Source organism: Microcaecilia unicolor, chromosome 3, assembly GCF_901765095.1.
Source record: "Microcaecilia unicolor chromosome 3, aMicUni1.1, whole genome shotgun sequence".
Lineage (NCBI taxonomy): Eukaryota > Metazoa > Chordata > Amphibia > Gymnophiona > Siphonopidae > Microcaecilia > Microcaecilia unicolor.
Genome location: NC_044033.1, coordinates 412801566 through 412816689, shown reverse-complemented (window position 1 = coordinate 412816689; position 15124 = coordinate 412801566). Strand labels below are relative to the sequence as shown.

The 15124-nt window shown below is 41.6% G+C and overlaps 1 protein-coding gene across 1 annotated transcript in view; it reads right to left on the bottom strand.

The window, feature by feature from the left end:
* Positions 1 to 15124, bottom strand: part of ATAD2B (ATPase family AAA domain containing 2B) — a 714191-nt gene that overhangs the window by 362834 nt on the left and 336233 nt on the right. The window contains 1 exon segment of the mRNA XM_030198808.1: positions 6423 to 6511. Within this exon segment, the coding sequence (XP_030054668.1) occupies positions 6423 to 6511 (89 nt within the window).

Below are 15124 nucleotides of genomic sequence, written 5' to 3'. Positions count from 1 at the left end.
TACAACACTTGAAGCCGCTGGGTGTCTTCAATGACATGGAAGGAAAAACGGCTTAGGTGAAATCAAAAGTCGCGATTGTGCCAGTAAAACGAAAAAAGGGCACAAAAGAAAAGGGAAGAACCCGATCGAGCGGCCTAAACTCCGGCCGCGTCAAAAAAGAAATAAAACTTACAAAAAGGGAATAAAACTAGGAAAAATACGGGAAGATTTTTATTATTATTATTATTTTTTTTTTACTAGAAATGACGAAAAGAAAGATATATATAAATTTCATAGACTAAAGACTCTTTTCCTGGGCTAAACGAAGAGAAGCCGAAAAACACTGTCTCTCTTGTTGCGGAGAAGAAAAAACTGAGGAGGCACGCTCATGCGCAGTGCACGCTGTTTGCACGCCAGAAGACTCTGGCAAAACTTTACTTTTTTGCTTGCAAAAATTTGCCGATTCCTGGGCCGACACAGACGTCGACCCACATGTGAGAACAAGCAGCCTGCTTGTCCTCAGAGAACATCCATGCCTGATTTATTGTTCCAACCTTAACAGCTGATCCTTTTAATTTCTTTTTAACCATTTTCCTCGTTTTATTATAGTCATCCATTCGAAAATTAAATGCAGCTACAGTAGATTTCCTTTGAGGGTTTATCCCAGATAGTATCTCAAACTTGATCATGTTATGATAACCGTTTCCCAGGGGACACAACATCGCCACCTCTCGCACTATGCCCTGCATGCCACCAAGAACCAGATCCAAAATGGCTCCTCCTCTTGTCAGTTTCTAGACCAGCTGCTCCAAGAAGCAATCGTTTATTTCCATGGCACTCCATGATGTAACATTTATCCAGTCAATATTGGGGTAATTGAAATCACCTATTATTATAGTTTTGCCCAATTTGCCAGCTTTCCAAATCTCTGTAAACATTTCTTCATCTGTCTGTTCGATCTGTCCGGGTGAACGGTAGTACAGCCCTACAAGAATACTCCTTCCCTTCACACATGAAATTTCTATCCATAATGATTCCACACTGCTGTTTCATGTAGCGTGTTTGTTTTATTTGACTCAATTCCCTTTTTAACATATAGTGCAACTCCCCCCCACCCCAATTTGATCCTATCACTGCGATACAATTTGTACCCTGTTAACACAGAGTCCCACTGATTGTCCACTTTCCACCAAGTCTATGAGATTCCTATTATGTCTACCTCATCATTTAGTTCTATATATTCTAATTCTCCCATCTTATTTTTTAGGCTTCTACCATTTGTATACAGGCACTTCAAATTGTGTTTTTTCCATTGATCTACAAGGTGCTTAGAAGCTGAAGGGGATAATGTGCATCCTTTATCCTGCTCTCTCGTTAAGCATCTTACCGAGATGTTTCGAGAAGCTACCTATATTGTATGGCTTGCCAACAGAGGGTAAGATCCTGTTCCTCCTTGCTTGTTCAGGTAATACATTGCAACTTGGTTGTCTGTGCGAACAAGTACTAATTTATTGAGATTATGGTCCTGGAAAGTTATGAGGGCATTCCAAACAGCTTGCAATTCCAGGAGGTTCATATGATGTCATTTCTCTCGTGGAAACCAAGCACCCTGTATGTTGAGACCATCAAGGTGCGCTCCCCAACCTGTCATAGAAACATCTGTGGTGAGGACTTTGTGATGTGGAAGGGGCTAGAACGGAAAACCCCAAGTGAGATTTTGGGACACTATTTACCACTGTAGAGACCGGCGTAGCTGTGGAGTGATTCGAATACAAGCTGATAGCAATCCCATGGCTTGGAACCACTGAGAGGAGTGTGTCCACAAAGGAATTCAGAAGTGGAGACAAGGCAATAGTGTTACACAGACTGTTGAAGTCATGTGACTGAACAGGCCGAGCATCTGACATGCAGACACTTGGGTGGACTTGAACACCTAAGTGACGAGATGTAGTATGTTTGCTCTCGTTTGAGGAAGGAACCAGTACTGAAGAAAGATCCATGAACTCTAACAGCTGAATTGGTTGAAGATGTGATTTGGGATAACTGATTACAAATAGTAGTTCTAGGAGCCTTATGGCAGACAAAATGAAGGTATTTGTTGAATCTCAGGAAGCTGCCTTGATCAAGCAGTTATGCAGCTACTATCAGACACTTCGTGAAGACTCGAGGAGCCAAGCCCAAGCCATATGGTAAGATTTTGTATTGATAGTGCAGGGTTCCACAGCGGAAGCAGAGGAATTTACTGTGTGCAAGGAGAATACGTATGTGCGTATACGTCTCCTTGATATCTAGAGAGCAAAGCCAATCGTTGAGTTGTATAATGGGGAAGTAGTGATCCCCAGGGATACCATGCAAAGTTTTTGAGTACAAACTTGTTTAAGTCTAGCAGATCGAGAATTAGACATACTCCATCCATCTATTTTGGTATGAGAAAATATCTGGAATAGAATCCTGAGACCCCTGTGCAGCGGAGGAACTGGTTCTACTGAATTCTGCCAGATGAGAGCCAAGAGCTCCTCTCAAAGTGGTTTCATTTGGAAGAAGTTAAAATGAGGCTTTCTTGGTGGATGGTCGGGAGGTCTTCTTTGCTAGAGTACAGCGTAGTAACTGTGCTGAATGTTGTGTAGCAACCAACGGTCGCAGGTTATGAGAGGCTGCTTCAGTTGGGAAAAAATGAGCCTCCTTCCGCTTGGCATGAACAACTCTACTGTGGCAATGCTCTCTAGGAAGAAGTCAAACATTAGGTGGTTGCTTAGACTGAGAAGGTATCTGGGATTTGTGACCTCACTGCTGCCTTGGACATGAGCATTGGGGACATACTCCTCTGAGGTGGAGAAGTGTTAATGAAGCTTCAACATATAGTAATTGAAGCATCGATATCCTCCTGCAAATCTTCTAGAAGTAGTAGCAGAAGTTTGTGGCCTGGATAGAATCTTTATTTTAATTTTTTTTTTTAATTAGGTCAGCCACTTCCTTGACTTTATCACCAAATAAATTATCTCCACAACAAGGGCCATCTGCTAGACGCTTGTGGTCAGAGGTTTTGCGATTAAACACCCTGAGCCAGGAGAGATGTTGCATTGCCACTGCTAAGGCGGAAATGTGTGAAGAGAAATCAAAAGCCTGCCTTGCCTATTTACGACAGTCAAGAACTTTTCTGGGAAATTTATAAAATTCCTCAGCTTTCTTGGGGGGGGGGGGGGGGGGGAATTCTGAAAACGATAAAATCTCTAATACAGAGTATTCTAAGTAAATTGTAAAATAAAGTTGACAATCTAATATACGATTGGTTAACATTGAAGCCTGAAAAGATTTTCTGCCAAAAGAGTCTAATGATTTAGCATCTCTTCCTAGAGGAGCAGAATCTCTTACCTACTCGGTCACATGCAGAGCACAGAACAACCCTCATCAATTACAGAATAAAGGATCAGAAATTATAAATTGCCCTGTAACCCGGTATCAACCCTTTCCTACCCCCCCCCCCCCCAATCCATCCCCGTAGCCCGGCTTCATCTTTTCCCTTCCCTACCCCCCCCCCCCCCCTCCATCCATCTAATATATGATTGGTTAACATTGAAGCCTGAAAAGATTACCTACTCGGTCACATGCAGAGCACAGACCAACCATCATCAATTACAAAATAAAGGACCAGAAATTATAAATTGCCCTGTAACCCGGTATCAACCCTTTCCTACCCCCCCCCCCCCTCATCCCCGTAGGCCCGGCTTCATCTTTTCCCTTCCCTACCCCCCCCCCCCCCATCCATCTAATATACGATTGGTTAACATTGAAGCCTGAAAAGATTTTCTGCCAAAAGAGGAGCAGAAGAATGAGATCTTGCACTGCAAGTGTGCTTTAAGGCAGATTCCACAACTACAGAATGATGTGGTAACTGTTTTCTTAAATCCAGTGGATTTCTGTATCCTATACATTGTACCAGTTTTTTTTTTTTTTTGGGGGGGGGGGGGGGGCTACTTGAACTGTCAGAGGAGTCTCCCAGCTTTTAAATAGAGTTATTTTTTTTTTATAATTGAAGTGAAATAGTGATTCCTTCTCTAGGAGGAGAGGCATAGTCTAGAACTTCAAAAAGTTCTAAACAAAGTTCTTCCTCTTTTTCCAATCTGAAAGGTATGGTTTGAACCATCTCATGGACAAAGCCAGAAAAAGATATACTCTCTGGAGGAGACCTACATCTCTCAAGTGGCGGAGGAGAATCACATGGAAGGCCATAGGACTCCTCAGAGGAGAGGTCCTGTGGGTCCTGATCTATCCCAAGACAGGTCTGAAACAGACTCTTCAAAGTACTGTTAATGGGAAGTATCTGGAAGAGTGTGTCGACTAGTACATCGAGGTGCATCAAGGCAGACGGGTATCCAAAGTTGGAGAACAGTTTCTCTGGCAATGTCAACTCATGCCTCGGGTAGGGTTCCTGTTGCACCAGACGGTCAACACTGAGCAGTCATGTAGGACCTCTCCTGTGACTGTCTTTCCGATGAAGCGACAGGCTGGACTGAGGCTGGCACAAGCATCCTGTACACCTGCCTGCATAGACTTCAAATGCAATAGCCCTGAAAACTCCTTAAGCGTAGCCTGGATTTCCTCATGAAGAGTAAGCATCAGTACTGGCTGAGAAAGTGATGTGGACACAGCATGAGTTCTAGCCTGTACAGGCTTAGGAGATCTCGAAGGCTCTCAAAGAGAAATGAGCTGGAAAGGAGGGGCACAGTCACTGCGGCACGGACGCTTCCCATGCATCAAGGATGTCGATAAAGGAGAGGCGTGGGCAGAGTTCCTGGAGGGAGAACGATGGCGATGCTCCTTAGGCTATTTATGCTGCAGGTCCCTCAATGCACGCATCGATGACTAGGAGCCCTTATAGGTACATGGCATCGAACCCAATGTCGGATCTTCACGATGTTGCATCGGTGCACCCGATGTTGATGCAGATGCAGTTTTCGCGTTAAGTACCAAATCCCCTTTCATGCTCAATGCAGATGCCAATGTTGATGCAGAACCAAAAAGGTTTTTTTTACGCTAGACTCTGGGCTTTAAGAGTCCTGGTTTGAATGCACAGGCAGAGGCTACATTGTATGTCCCGGGGCTCTGGACCCAAGCACTGACCACACTAGTTATGGGGGTATGTGCATTGAGTACACTTCTTAAAGCCACTCAGCACCCTCACTGACATAGAGGGGAAAACAGCAGATGCTAGGTCAAAAGGCACTATTGGCCATGGGAGCTTGAGTGGTCACGTACCCGAAAATGCTTAATTTTTCCTGGGCACAAGAAGTGCTCAGAGGCCTCCAAAAGGCCAAAAACTGAAAAATGAAAATAACTTTTTAAAAAAATTGTATAAAGAAGAATATGAAGAAAAAATGTCCCAAAAAAGGGAGCACACCAAAAAAGCAAAAGTTTGATATACTGAGGAAAGATTTAAAAAAAAACTAACCTCTCGGCTCCATGAAAAACGATAAACTGCTGGTTCTGCGCTTGAGTGTCAGCGGGATGGAGCCCGTGCATGCACGGTGGGAGCACTGCCTCAAAAATTTAAAGTGACAGTGAACTCAGGCTCCGTGGATGACATCACCCACATCTGAGAATATTATGCCTGCTTGTCCTCAGCAAAATTAAAGGAAATCTCAAGAAATGAATCAAAAATCCTAAGGAAAGAAAAAAAAAACTGAGGCAGTGAGGAGAAAAGAGGTGACCCATATATGGAAACAATTTTGTTTGGTTTTTTTTTAATGAAGGGACTGCTGAAGGAAAGAAATCTTACAAGCTTCACAGAAAAATTAAAACTAAGACCACTCTGTGTAGCAATGCAGTATGGAATGTACTGAATACATGCAGCAAACTCAAAGCTCTTCAAGAGTTAAACAGCTAGGGAAGTCTTTCCACATGTGGGGTATGCCAGATAACCCCATCCATCTGTGAGGTCATTCTATGCTGCTTGCTCTCTAACATCAATAATGCCCTTAAAAATAATCATAAATACTGAACATAAAGGTTCCTTAATGTAATTGTACCACCACTAGTTGAAACAGTGAACAATTCAAATTAAGAGGTCCTTAAAGCTTCTTAGCATTTAGTATGTGCTAATTCAGTTAGCGTCCACTAAGTCTTAGTAAAAGGGCCACTAAGTAATCAAGGTCACACATGGAATGGTGTATAAGAGGCTCAAACTGTTTGTTTTTCTTTTTAAAGGCTATAGTTACTCTGCTGCCAAGCAAGACAAACTTGATTCAAAATCTTAAGAATTAGAGTTTTATTTTTGCATTCAAAGAAAAGACCTGTAACTTGTGAAGGATGGCCACTGAACTGTACAAAATAGCCATTTACCTACCTGTAACAGTGTACCCAATATCCTTAGTTTTGAACTCCAAGTGATAAAAATGTTGTTTTCCTACAACTGGCCAGAAATTTTATACATGAACACCACTTACCTATGAATCTGGTCTTGTCTGCTAGAACGGACTGGTGCTAATCCATCGATCTCATCAAAAAAGATAATAGAGGGTCTCATCAAGTATGCCTGGTACGTAACAAAGGACATGAATGTTAGCTACTGACTTTATCTGGTATGTAACAAAGGAAATGTTAGTTACTGGCATTATTTCTGCCACAGTTAAAACCATTACAAGCTAATAAGACTGCTACTTAATCATTCTGATGTCTATAATCAGACCAGAAGGAAGTTCTTTAACAAATGAAACTGAATTGTACTATAGATTTATTTTGTAACTGTAGCTAAAATTATGTTCTTTCTTGATAGGTATGCATTTTTTTTAATTACCTATTTATTTCTGCTGTTTGAAATAATGTGTTTTTCTCAATAATGGGAGCAGAAAAGTAGCTTCATTACTTATCTCCATGAAATAATTGACAGTGTTCCATAAAGAAATGTTTTGCTGACCAGGGTGCACAATCAACAGTATACTTATAAAAGAACATAATCTGCTTTCTGCCTAGCTCCCTTAAAGCAGCAGCATTTATTTGGTAAAGACTAATCTCTTGGTTCTAACAGTAACTCTAAGTATCAAAACTAAGTATCAGAAACAAATGAAACAGAGATACCAATCCCTGGAAAGAGGATATCTTCACTGAGTGATAAGAACCTTAACAGATGCACCATCCTTTCTTTCCTATACTTTGATAATGGAAGAGCTCAACCAAACTAGGCTTCACCTACTAGGCTACACCTGTTTAGCCAAATTACCAGTTCTTTTGACTACAAGTACTTGTTACAGCCAGTATTCCTACACAACATATAGCCTACTCTTCCTTTGGAGGGTCAATTCAGAACGTCAGTACAGAGTCCTGTGTCCCAAAGTACAGGCGAACAGGTCATCAGCTCTGGTTCACCACCCAACTTCCAGATCAGTCCTTATGCTAAACTCACCTGCTTCACACTCACACCAGACTGTCCCATCACACCAGACTGTCCCAAAAAAAAAACAAAACAACTGTCTTATCCTTCAGTCCAATATGATAGAGCTGGTCCTACCACAGGAAAAGAACCAGGTCTTAGAAATGTCATGTATAAGAAGAAATATTCCTCTTGTTAATACAAAAGTCCCCTCTCTCCACAATAAAAATATTTAGCCTAGTAATTCAAAAAAAGCCAAGAAAACATTTAGGCTGTTAATCAAAAAGCTCCAATGTGATCCGTGTTTCACAAAAAAAGGCTTCCTTTCAAGGACTCCCAAAACTAATCATGCAAATTGGCAGACGCTTCAAATGCTGACATACATTTCCAGACAAGTTGGTATGTTTCCAATGCTCAAAAAATATATATTTATGGAACTACCCAACTGTGAGCTCCTCAACCTTCAAACACATTCATGCTTCTTTGAAAAACATCAAGCTACATCTCTCAATGCCACTCACAAAGAAAAATCATATGTATCAATCAATCCTCTTGTACAACATTTGTTAGAATGTAAACATAATGTTGAAGATTTGTGGGGGGTTTAATCAATTATTTATTTATTGCATTTGTATCCCACATTTTCCCACCATATGGCAGGTTCAATGTGGCTTACGTATTGTTAAAAAGGCAGTTACAAAATGTAGATTTGTAGAACTCTAGTACATAATACAGAAGTACAATAAATGCTTAGGCTGATATAAAACATATAAATGGCAAGTGACCGACTCACCTGCAAATGCGCAGTAGAGACTTCCCTCTCTGTCCCGCCCTCGCGTCAAGATGTGATGACGTCAGAGGGCGGAACAGAGAGGGAAATAGAGTCGGACTGTCGGACACTACCGCTGGAGCCTGGAAACGAATATCGCGCGCACCAACCTCCACCCCCATCCCCGCCGCCGCTCCCGCCCCCCCCTCCGTATCAGGCCCCCTGCACTGTCCTGACAGTGCCTCTCACCTCCGTGTGGAAGCACTGCAGGCAGCAGCAGAGCGATCTGCTGCTGCCTGCAGCGCTTCCACATGGAGGTGAGAGGCGCTGTCAGGTCAGTGCAGGGGGCCCGGCACGGAGGGGGGAGGGAGCGGCGGTGAGGAGGGTAGCTGGAAATCTCGCCCGTTTTAACAGGCTTAACGGCTAGTATTAGCATATTGTGAGAGAGATTAATATTATTGTTTTCCATTTCTGAACTTTTCCTGATGTATGGTAGTGTGGGATTAGGCATATCAAGGTGGGAAAGACTTCTTGAAAAGACGTGTTTTCAAGCTTTTTCTGAATTGTAGGTAGTTTTCTGTGAGTTTCAGGTCTTTGGGTAGTGAGTTCCAAAGTTGTGTGCCTATAAAGGAGAGGCTGGTGGCATGTGAAGATTTGTATTTTATACCTTTGCAATTGGGGTAGTGAAGGGTTAGGTAGGTTCTTGCTGTTCTCGTCACACTTCTTAATGGTAGATCGATAAGTTCCGTTATGTAATCTGGTGTGAGTCCGTAGATGATTCTGTGGACTATTGTGCATATTTTGAATGTTATGTGAGCGTGAATAGGAAGCCAATGTAAGCTTCTTAGGAGGGGTTTCGCGCTTTCAAAGCATGTTTTTCCGAAGATGAGTCTGGCAGCCATGTTTTGTGCTATCTGTAGTTTTCTTTTGATCTTTGCAGCCTATGTAAATACTATTGCAGTAGTCTACATGGGTTAGCACCATGGTTTGGATCGTGTTGCGGAATGAACCCCTGGGAAAGTAAGGTTTTATACGTTTGAGCTTCCACATAGCGTAGAACATTTTCTTGGTTGTGTTCTTAGCTTGGCTTTCTATCGTTAGGTTGCGGTCAATTGCTATTCCTAAGATTTTCAAGTGGTCTGAGACTGGGAGGGATAAACCCTGTGCGTTAACTGCCGAGGGGGGAGCATTACTGTATTGGGATGAGAGAATGAGACACTGGGTTTTATCTCTATTGAGTTTTAACTTGAATGCCGATGCCCAGGATTCCATGATGTTCATGCTGTTTATTATTTCCTTGGTGATTTCTGTGGGGTTCTATTTGAAGGGAATAAAGATGGTGATGTCATCTGCGTAGAGAATTGGATTGAGGCCTTGTCTGGATAGAGATTTAGTCAGTGGTGTCGTCATTAGGTTGAATAATATAGGTGAGAATGGTGATCCTTATGGTATTCTACATTCCGCTTTCCAAGGTGGAGATTTATCTGAGTCTGATTTGACTTGGTATGTTCTGGATGTCAGAAATCCCTTGATCCAGGAGAGTACTTTTCCTGTAATTCCTATCTTGTCAAGGATTCTCAGTAGTATGTGGTGGTTGACCATATCGAATGTGCTTGATAAGTCAAATTGGAGTAGGAGGATGTTTTTACCCTTTGCTATTTCCTGCTTGAACCTGGTCAGGGGTGTGGTTAGTATTGTTTCTGTACTGTGCTGAGGTCTGAAGAAAGATTGAGATTCGTGCAGTATGTTGAAATCAGTGAGGTATTCTGTTAGTTGTTTGGCAACTATGCCTTTTGTCAATTCGGTTGTTAGGGGTATGGATGCTATTGGTCTATAAGTCGAGGGGTCTTCTACTTTTTTTTGTCTGTGTGTGTCTTTTGGGATGGGAATTAGTAGGATATTTCCACTTTTCTGTGGGAATAGGCCTCTTTTGAATAGATAATTAAGGTGGTCTGTGAGTTCTGGGACATACTGATTAGGGGGGGGGTTCATTATATAGTTGGGGCAGGTGTCTAGTTGGCAGTGAGCGAAGGAGAATTTTCTGAGTACGTGAGCTATTATTTCAGTGCTTAGATGAGTTAAGTTATTCCAAATACGGACTGCCAGGTATTCCCTTTGATTCGGATCTAGTTCAGACTGCCAGGTATTCCCTTGGGTTCGGATCTAGTTCGTTTATGAAGGTTTCTGGATTAATATTTCCCTGATGCAGATTCTTGCGTAGATTGGTAATTTAGAGCCAAATCAATCATTGTGAACCTTTGTGCTCTCTCCAATGTTGATATATATACCAGACTTTATGATATGTTTGAAGATGTCTATTTTTCAATGCAGTCAGTTTGGACATAAGGCTAATAAAGTCCAATTTTGCCAAAACGTGGTCCGTGGATGAAATATGTTGCTGATTCCAGTGAGCTGCAATCAATTTGAAGGCTGCAAAAAAGAAACAGGCCAGCTTATGTATGTCCAGCTTTACTCCTGTGGGTTTAGCATGGAGTAGGTAATAAGTGGCTTCACACAGGTAGAGCACTGCTGTGATAGTAGCAAAGAGATCTAAGACAATTTACCAAAAGAGTTGTATCATAGGACACACCCACCAAATATGATAGAAGTACCCAATCTGGCCACAATTATGCCAACAAAGGCTTGTTTTTATCCAAAACATCTTGCTGAGATGGAGTGTAGTACCACCTATAAAGCATCTTATACCCGTCATAATGGAGACCTTCAATAGATTTTTAAAAAGCTTACCCCAGGCAGCATACTCTAGAGTGAGATGAAGGTCGGCTTCCCACTTAGCAATATAAAATAGGATAGGAGTAGCATAATAGAACTTGATAAAGTCAAGATATCGCTCCCCTATGTAGGCCACATTGCAGCGCTTGTTCAAGTAATATTTCTGAGGAAGCAAGCTTAATCCAAGCTTGTTGAGAAATTAAATCTCAAATTTGTCTATAAGTAAATATGTCATGGGGCCTCAAGCCATAAACTTCCTGAAGATCATCCCATGACATAAATTCTTTCCTCCCATATCTGTCCCAGGGTATGGAGTAAGAGACACACCCAGCGCAGGTAAATACCTCTAAGTATTACATCAGAATCTGGAAACGCATAAAGTATAAGAGTGGAGAGAAAAAAAACGTCTTTCTGGATAGCCAAGTTGGGTAGGGGAATTGCAATAAGGCAAGTAAAGTATGGACTAAATGCAGGGCTTGCTGTGTAGGAAGCAACAGGGCCACCCACAAGAGAATCTCCCCTAAATAGGGAGGCTCACTGCGTAGTTGTGGTTTACAGTCTCCTCCCAACCATTCTGTCATTAAACAAAGCTGAACAGCTACATAATAAGAGCTCAAAACTGAGTACACCCAAGCCCCTATGTCTTTTGTTCTGATATAGGACATTGCAAGTTACCCTAGGTATTTTTTTTAGCCCAAGTGTAATGAAAAACTTTTCTTTTTAGCTTAATAAAATATATTTTTGGGAATGGGGATGGTGAGAGCCACAAAAAGGTACACAAGTTTAGAAATCACTATAATTTTAATCGCACACACCCTGCCAAGCCAGGATAGATTATAACCCTCCCAATGCTCTAGCTAATAGATACTCAGGTATCGAACTGATTTATCTGCCCACGGGAAGGGGTATCTTCCCTGATGTTCTTGCTGTAGAGGAGAGGTAATAGTGAGATTTAGGATCTCAGATTTGGTCATATTTGTGTCAAGTCTATATTCTGGTACTCCCATTAAAGAACCTTTGAGATTCATCTCTCTGGTTGGTCGTCATTCGTGTCACCCTCTACTTCCTCTTGGTTCTTGTTGGATTTTCATAGAGGTTTCTTCCTGTTTGTGTTTTTGACCATATTTGTGCAGAACCAGATACCAGAAAGAGATGACATGATCTGTGCCAAAAAGATGTTCGGGTTCATTAATTACATTATCAGCGAACAACATTTGTGCCACTTCCCCCTTCCATATCTAATAACTGTGACAGGATTATTTAAATTGAAAACACATCTGCACAGCTCCGAAGAAAAAAACGAAATTGCGGTCCCGCGTGTGTTGGACAGGACTCCCAAAAGGCTTCTAGAAGTTACAGAACGCTGGGCAGCGTCTGCATCGGGACTCCATTGATGATATCAACTCAAATGTGAGAAGGTAACATCCTGCTTGTCCTTGGAGAACAGTGTCAAAAAAGTCAATGCTTAAGCACGGATTTAAACTTTTTGAAGGAAGGTTCTGGTGAAGATTTATAGGAACAGTATACCAGAGTGAAGGAGCCAGGCAGCTGAAAACTGTTGATCAAAAGGTATATAGGTGAACTTTAGAAAAAGAAGGAATGACCAGATGATATGTATTTGAGGAATAAGCAGGATCTGAAAGAATAAACAGTAGAATAAAAACAAAAAAAGTAGAGCCAGCCATGATGTGGGACAACAGAAGCAGCTTCTGTTGTCCCACCTCGTGGCCAACTCCACTTTTTTTTAAGTAGAAACATAGAAACAGAAAATTACAGCAGATAAAGGCCATATGGCCTAATCAGTCTGCCCATCCTCTAACAGATTCCACATACATGTCCCATGCGTTCCTGACTTCAGATACAGTCCTTGCCTCCACCACCCTTTCCATAAAGAAGTATTTCCTTAGACTACTTTTGAGTCTATCCCCATTCAACTTCATCTTATACCCTCTCATTCCAGAGCTTCCTTTCTGCTGAAATGAGACTCATCTCCTGTGCATTTATGCCAGAGATATTTAAACGTGCCAATCATATCTCCTCTCTCTCATCTTTCTTCCACAGTATAACATGTTGAAGTCTATGGGTCTGTCTCTATATGCTTTATGATGAAGGATATTGACCATTTGAGTAGCCAGCCTGTGGACTGACTCCATCCTGGTTATACCTTTTTGAGGGTGCAGTATCCAGAATTGTACACAGAACTCTAAAATGGGGCCTCACTAGAGACTTAGACAAAGGCACTATCACCTCTTTTTTTCTTGCTGGCTATTCCTCTTTCCTATGCACCCTTCTGGCTTTTGTCATCGCCCTACCTCTTCGGCCACCTTAAGTTCATCAGAAATGATCACCTCCTAAATCTCACTGTTCTTTTGAACATGGAACTACTTCTCCTCCCCCCCCCCCCCCCCAAAAAAAAAAAACAAAACAAACAATAAATGGTACTGCTCCCTTGGGTTTCTGTAGCCCAAGCGCATGACCCTGCATTTTTAAGCATTAAACTTTAGTTGCCATTTTCTGGATTGTTCTTCTAACTTCACTAGATCCCTCTTCATCCTATCTACACCATAAGTGGTGTCTATCCTATTACAGAGTTTTGTATCATCCGCAAAGAGGCAAATCTTACCCAACAGTCTTTCCGCTATATCATCCAGTGATATTAAAGAGAGCCAGGACAAGGACCGATTCCTGAGGTACATCACTGGTTACATCCTTTTCCTTTGAGTGAACTCCATTTACTACACCCTCTGTCTTCTTCCACTTAACCAGTTTCTAGCCTAGTTGGTGACTTTTTGTGGTCCAGATCTAGGGCATTCAGTTTATTTATTAGTTTCTTATGTGGAACTGCATCAAAGGCTTTACTGAAATCTAAGACCACCACATCTAGTGCTCCCCCTAAATCCAACTATTTGGTCACCCAGTCAAAGAAATTAATCAGATTAGTCTGGCAAGACTTTCCCTCTAGCAAAACCATGCTGCCTCTGGCCATGCAATTCATTTGATTCCAGAAACCTCTCTGTTTTAGAAGCATTTTCATTCATTTACTCATCACTGAGGTTAGACTATGTGGCCTATTTCTGAGGAATGCAAAGCTCTTACTGGTCGATACGGAACAAGGCAGGAAAGTAAACAAGCTGTCTTATATAGTGTCTTAAGAGCAACTGTCAAAAATTTGAACTGTATTCTGCTGGCTACTGGTAGCCAATATTGGTCTACAAGAAGTAGGGCTGCATGACTGAACTATGAGGAAAGGCTAAAGTGGCAAAAGTTCTTCAGCTTGAAGAAAAGATGGCTGAGGGGTGATATGATAGAGGTCTATAAAATAATGAGTGGCGTGGAATAGGAAGACATGAAACGCTTGTTTACTCTTTCCAAAAATACTAGGACTGGGGGACATGCAATTAAGCTACAAAGTAGTAAGTTTAAAATGAATCAGAGAAAATATTTCTTCTCTCAATGTGTAATTCAACTCTGGAATTCGTTGCCGGTGAATGTATTAAAAGTAATTCGCTTAACGGAGTTTTAAATGTTTTGGATGGCTTCCTAAAGGAAAAGTCCATAGACCATTATCAAAATGGACTCAGGGAAAATCCAGTGCTTATTTCTAAAATAAGCAGCATAAAATGTACTGTTTTGGGATCTTGACAGGTACTTGTGACCTGGATTGGCCACTGGTGGAAAAAAGGATGTAGGGCTTGATGGACCTTCGGTCTGTCCCAGTATGGCAATATTTATGTACTTATGCATTATAAAGTAACTTGACAGTCGAATTTTAATTAGCTGAAGGAGTTTCAGCGACTACAGATGGATACCACGAGAAGGGAGTTACAATATTCTAGTCTACTAATCACTAGAACATGAATGAGAGTTTTAAGTACATGATCATCAAGAAAAGAGTACAGAGATCAAATCATATGCAAAGCAAAGGAAGATTTCTGTGTGATTCAAATGACAGGGAACCTATCAAGGAACACCAAGTATAGAATCCTTATAGACATAGGAGTTTGGCCCCAGGTCTTGTATTACGGTTGCAAAGGGGGGGGGGGGCATAAAGATGTTAAAGAACGTTGAGGACAGAAAAGAGCCTTGTGGGACAGCACAAAAGAAAGGAAAGAAAGTGGAGAATATACCACTGATGATCACTTCAAAAGACCAAGCTGAAAAACAAACGGAACCAGTTTAGACCCATATCCCTCAGCCTAGCCAAAAGGAGGAAAAGGTCAACCACATCAAAAGCTGCGCTAAGGTTGAATTGAAAGAGAAGAGCGTCTTTCGTGGCA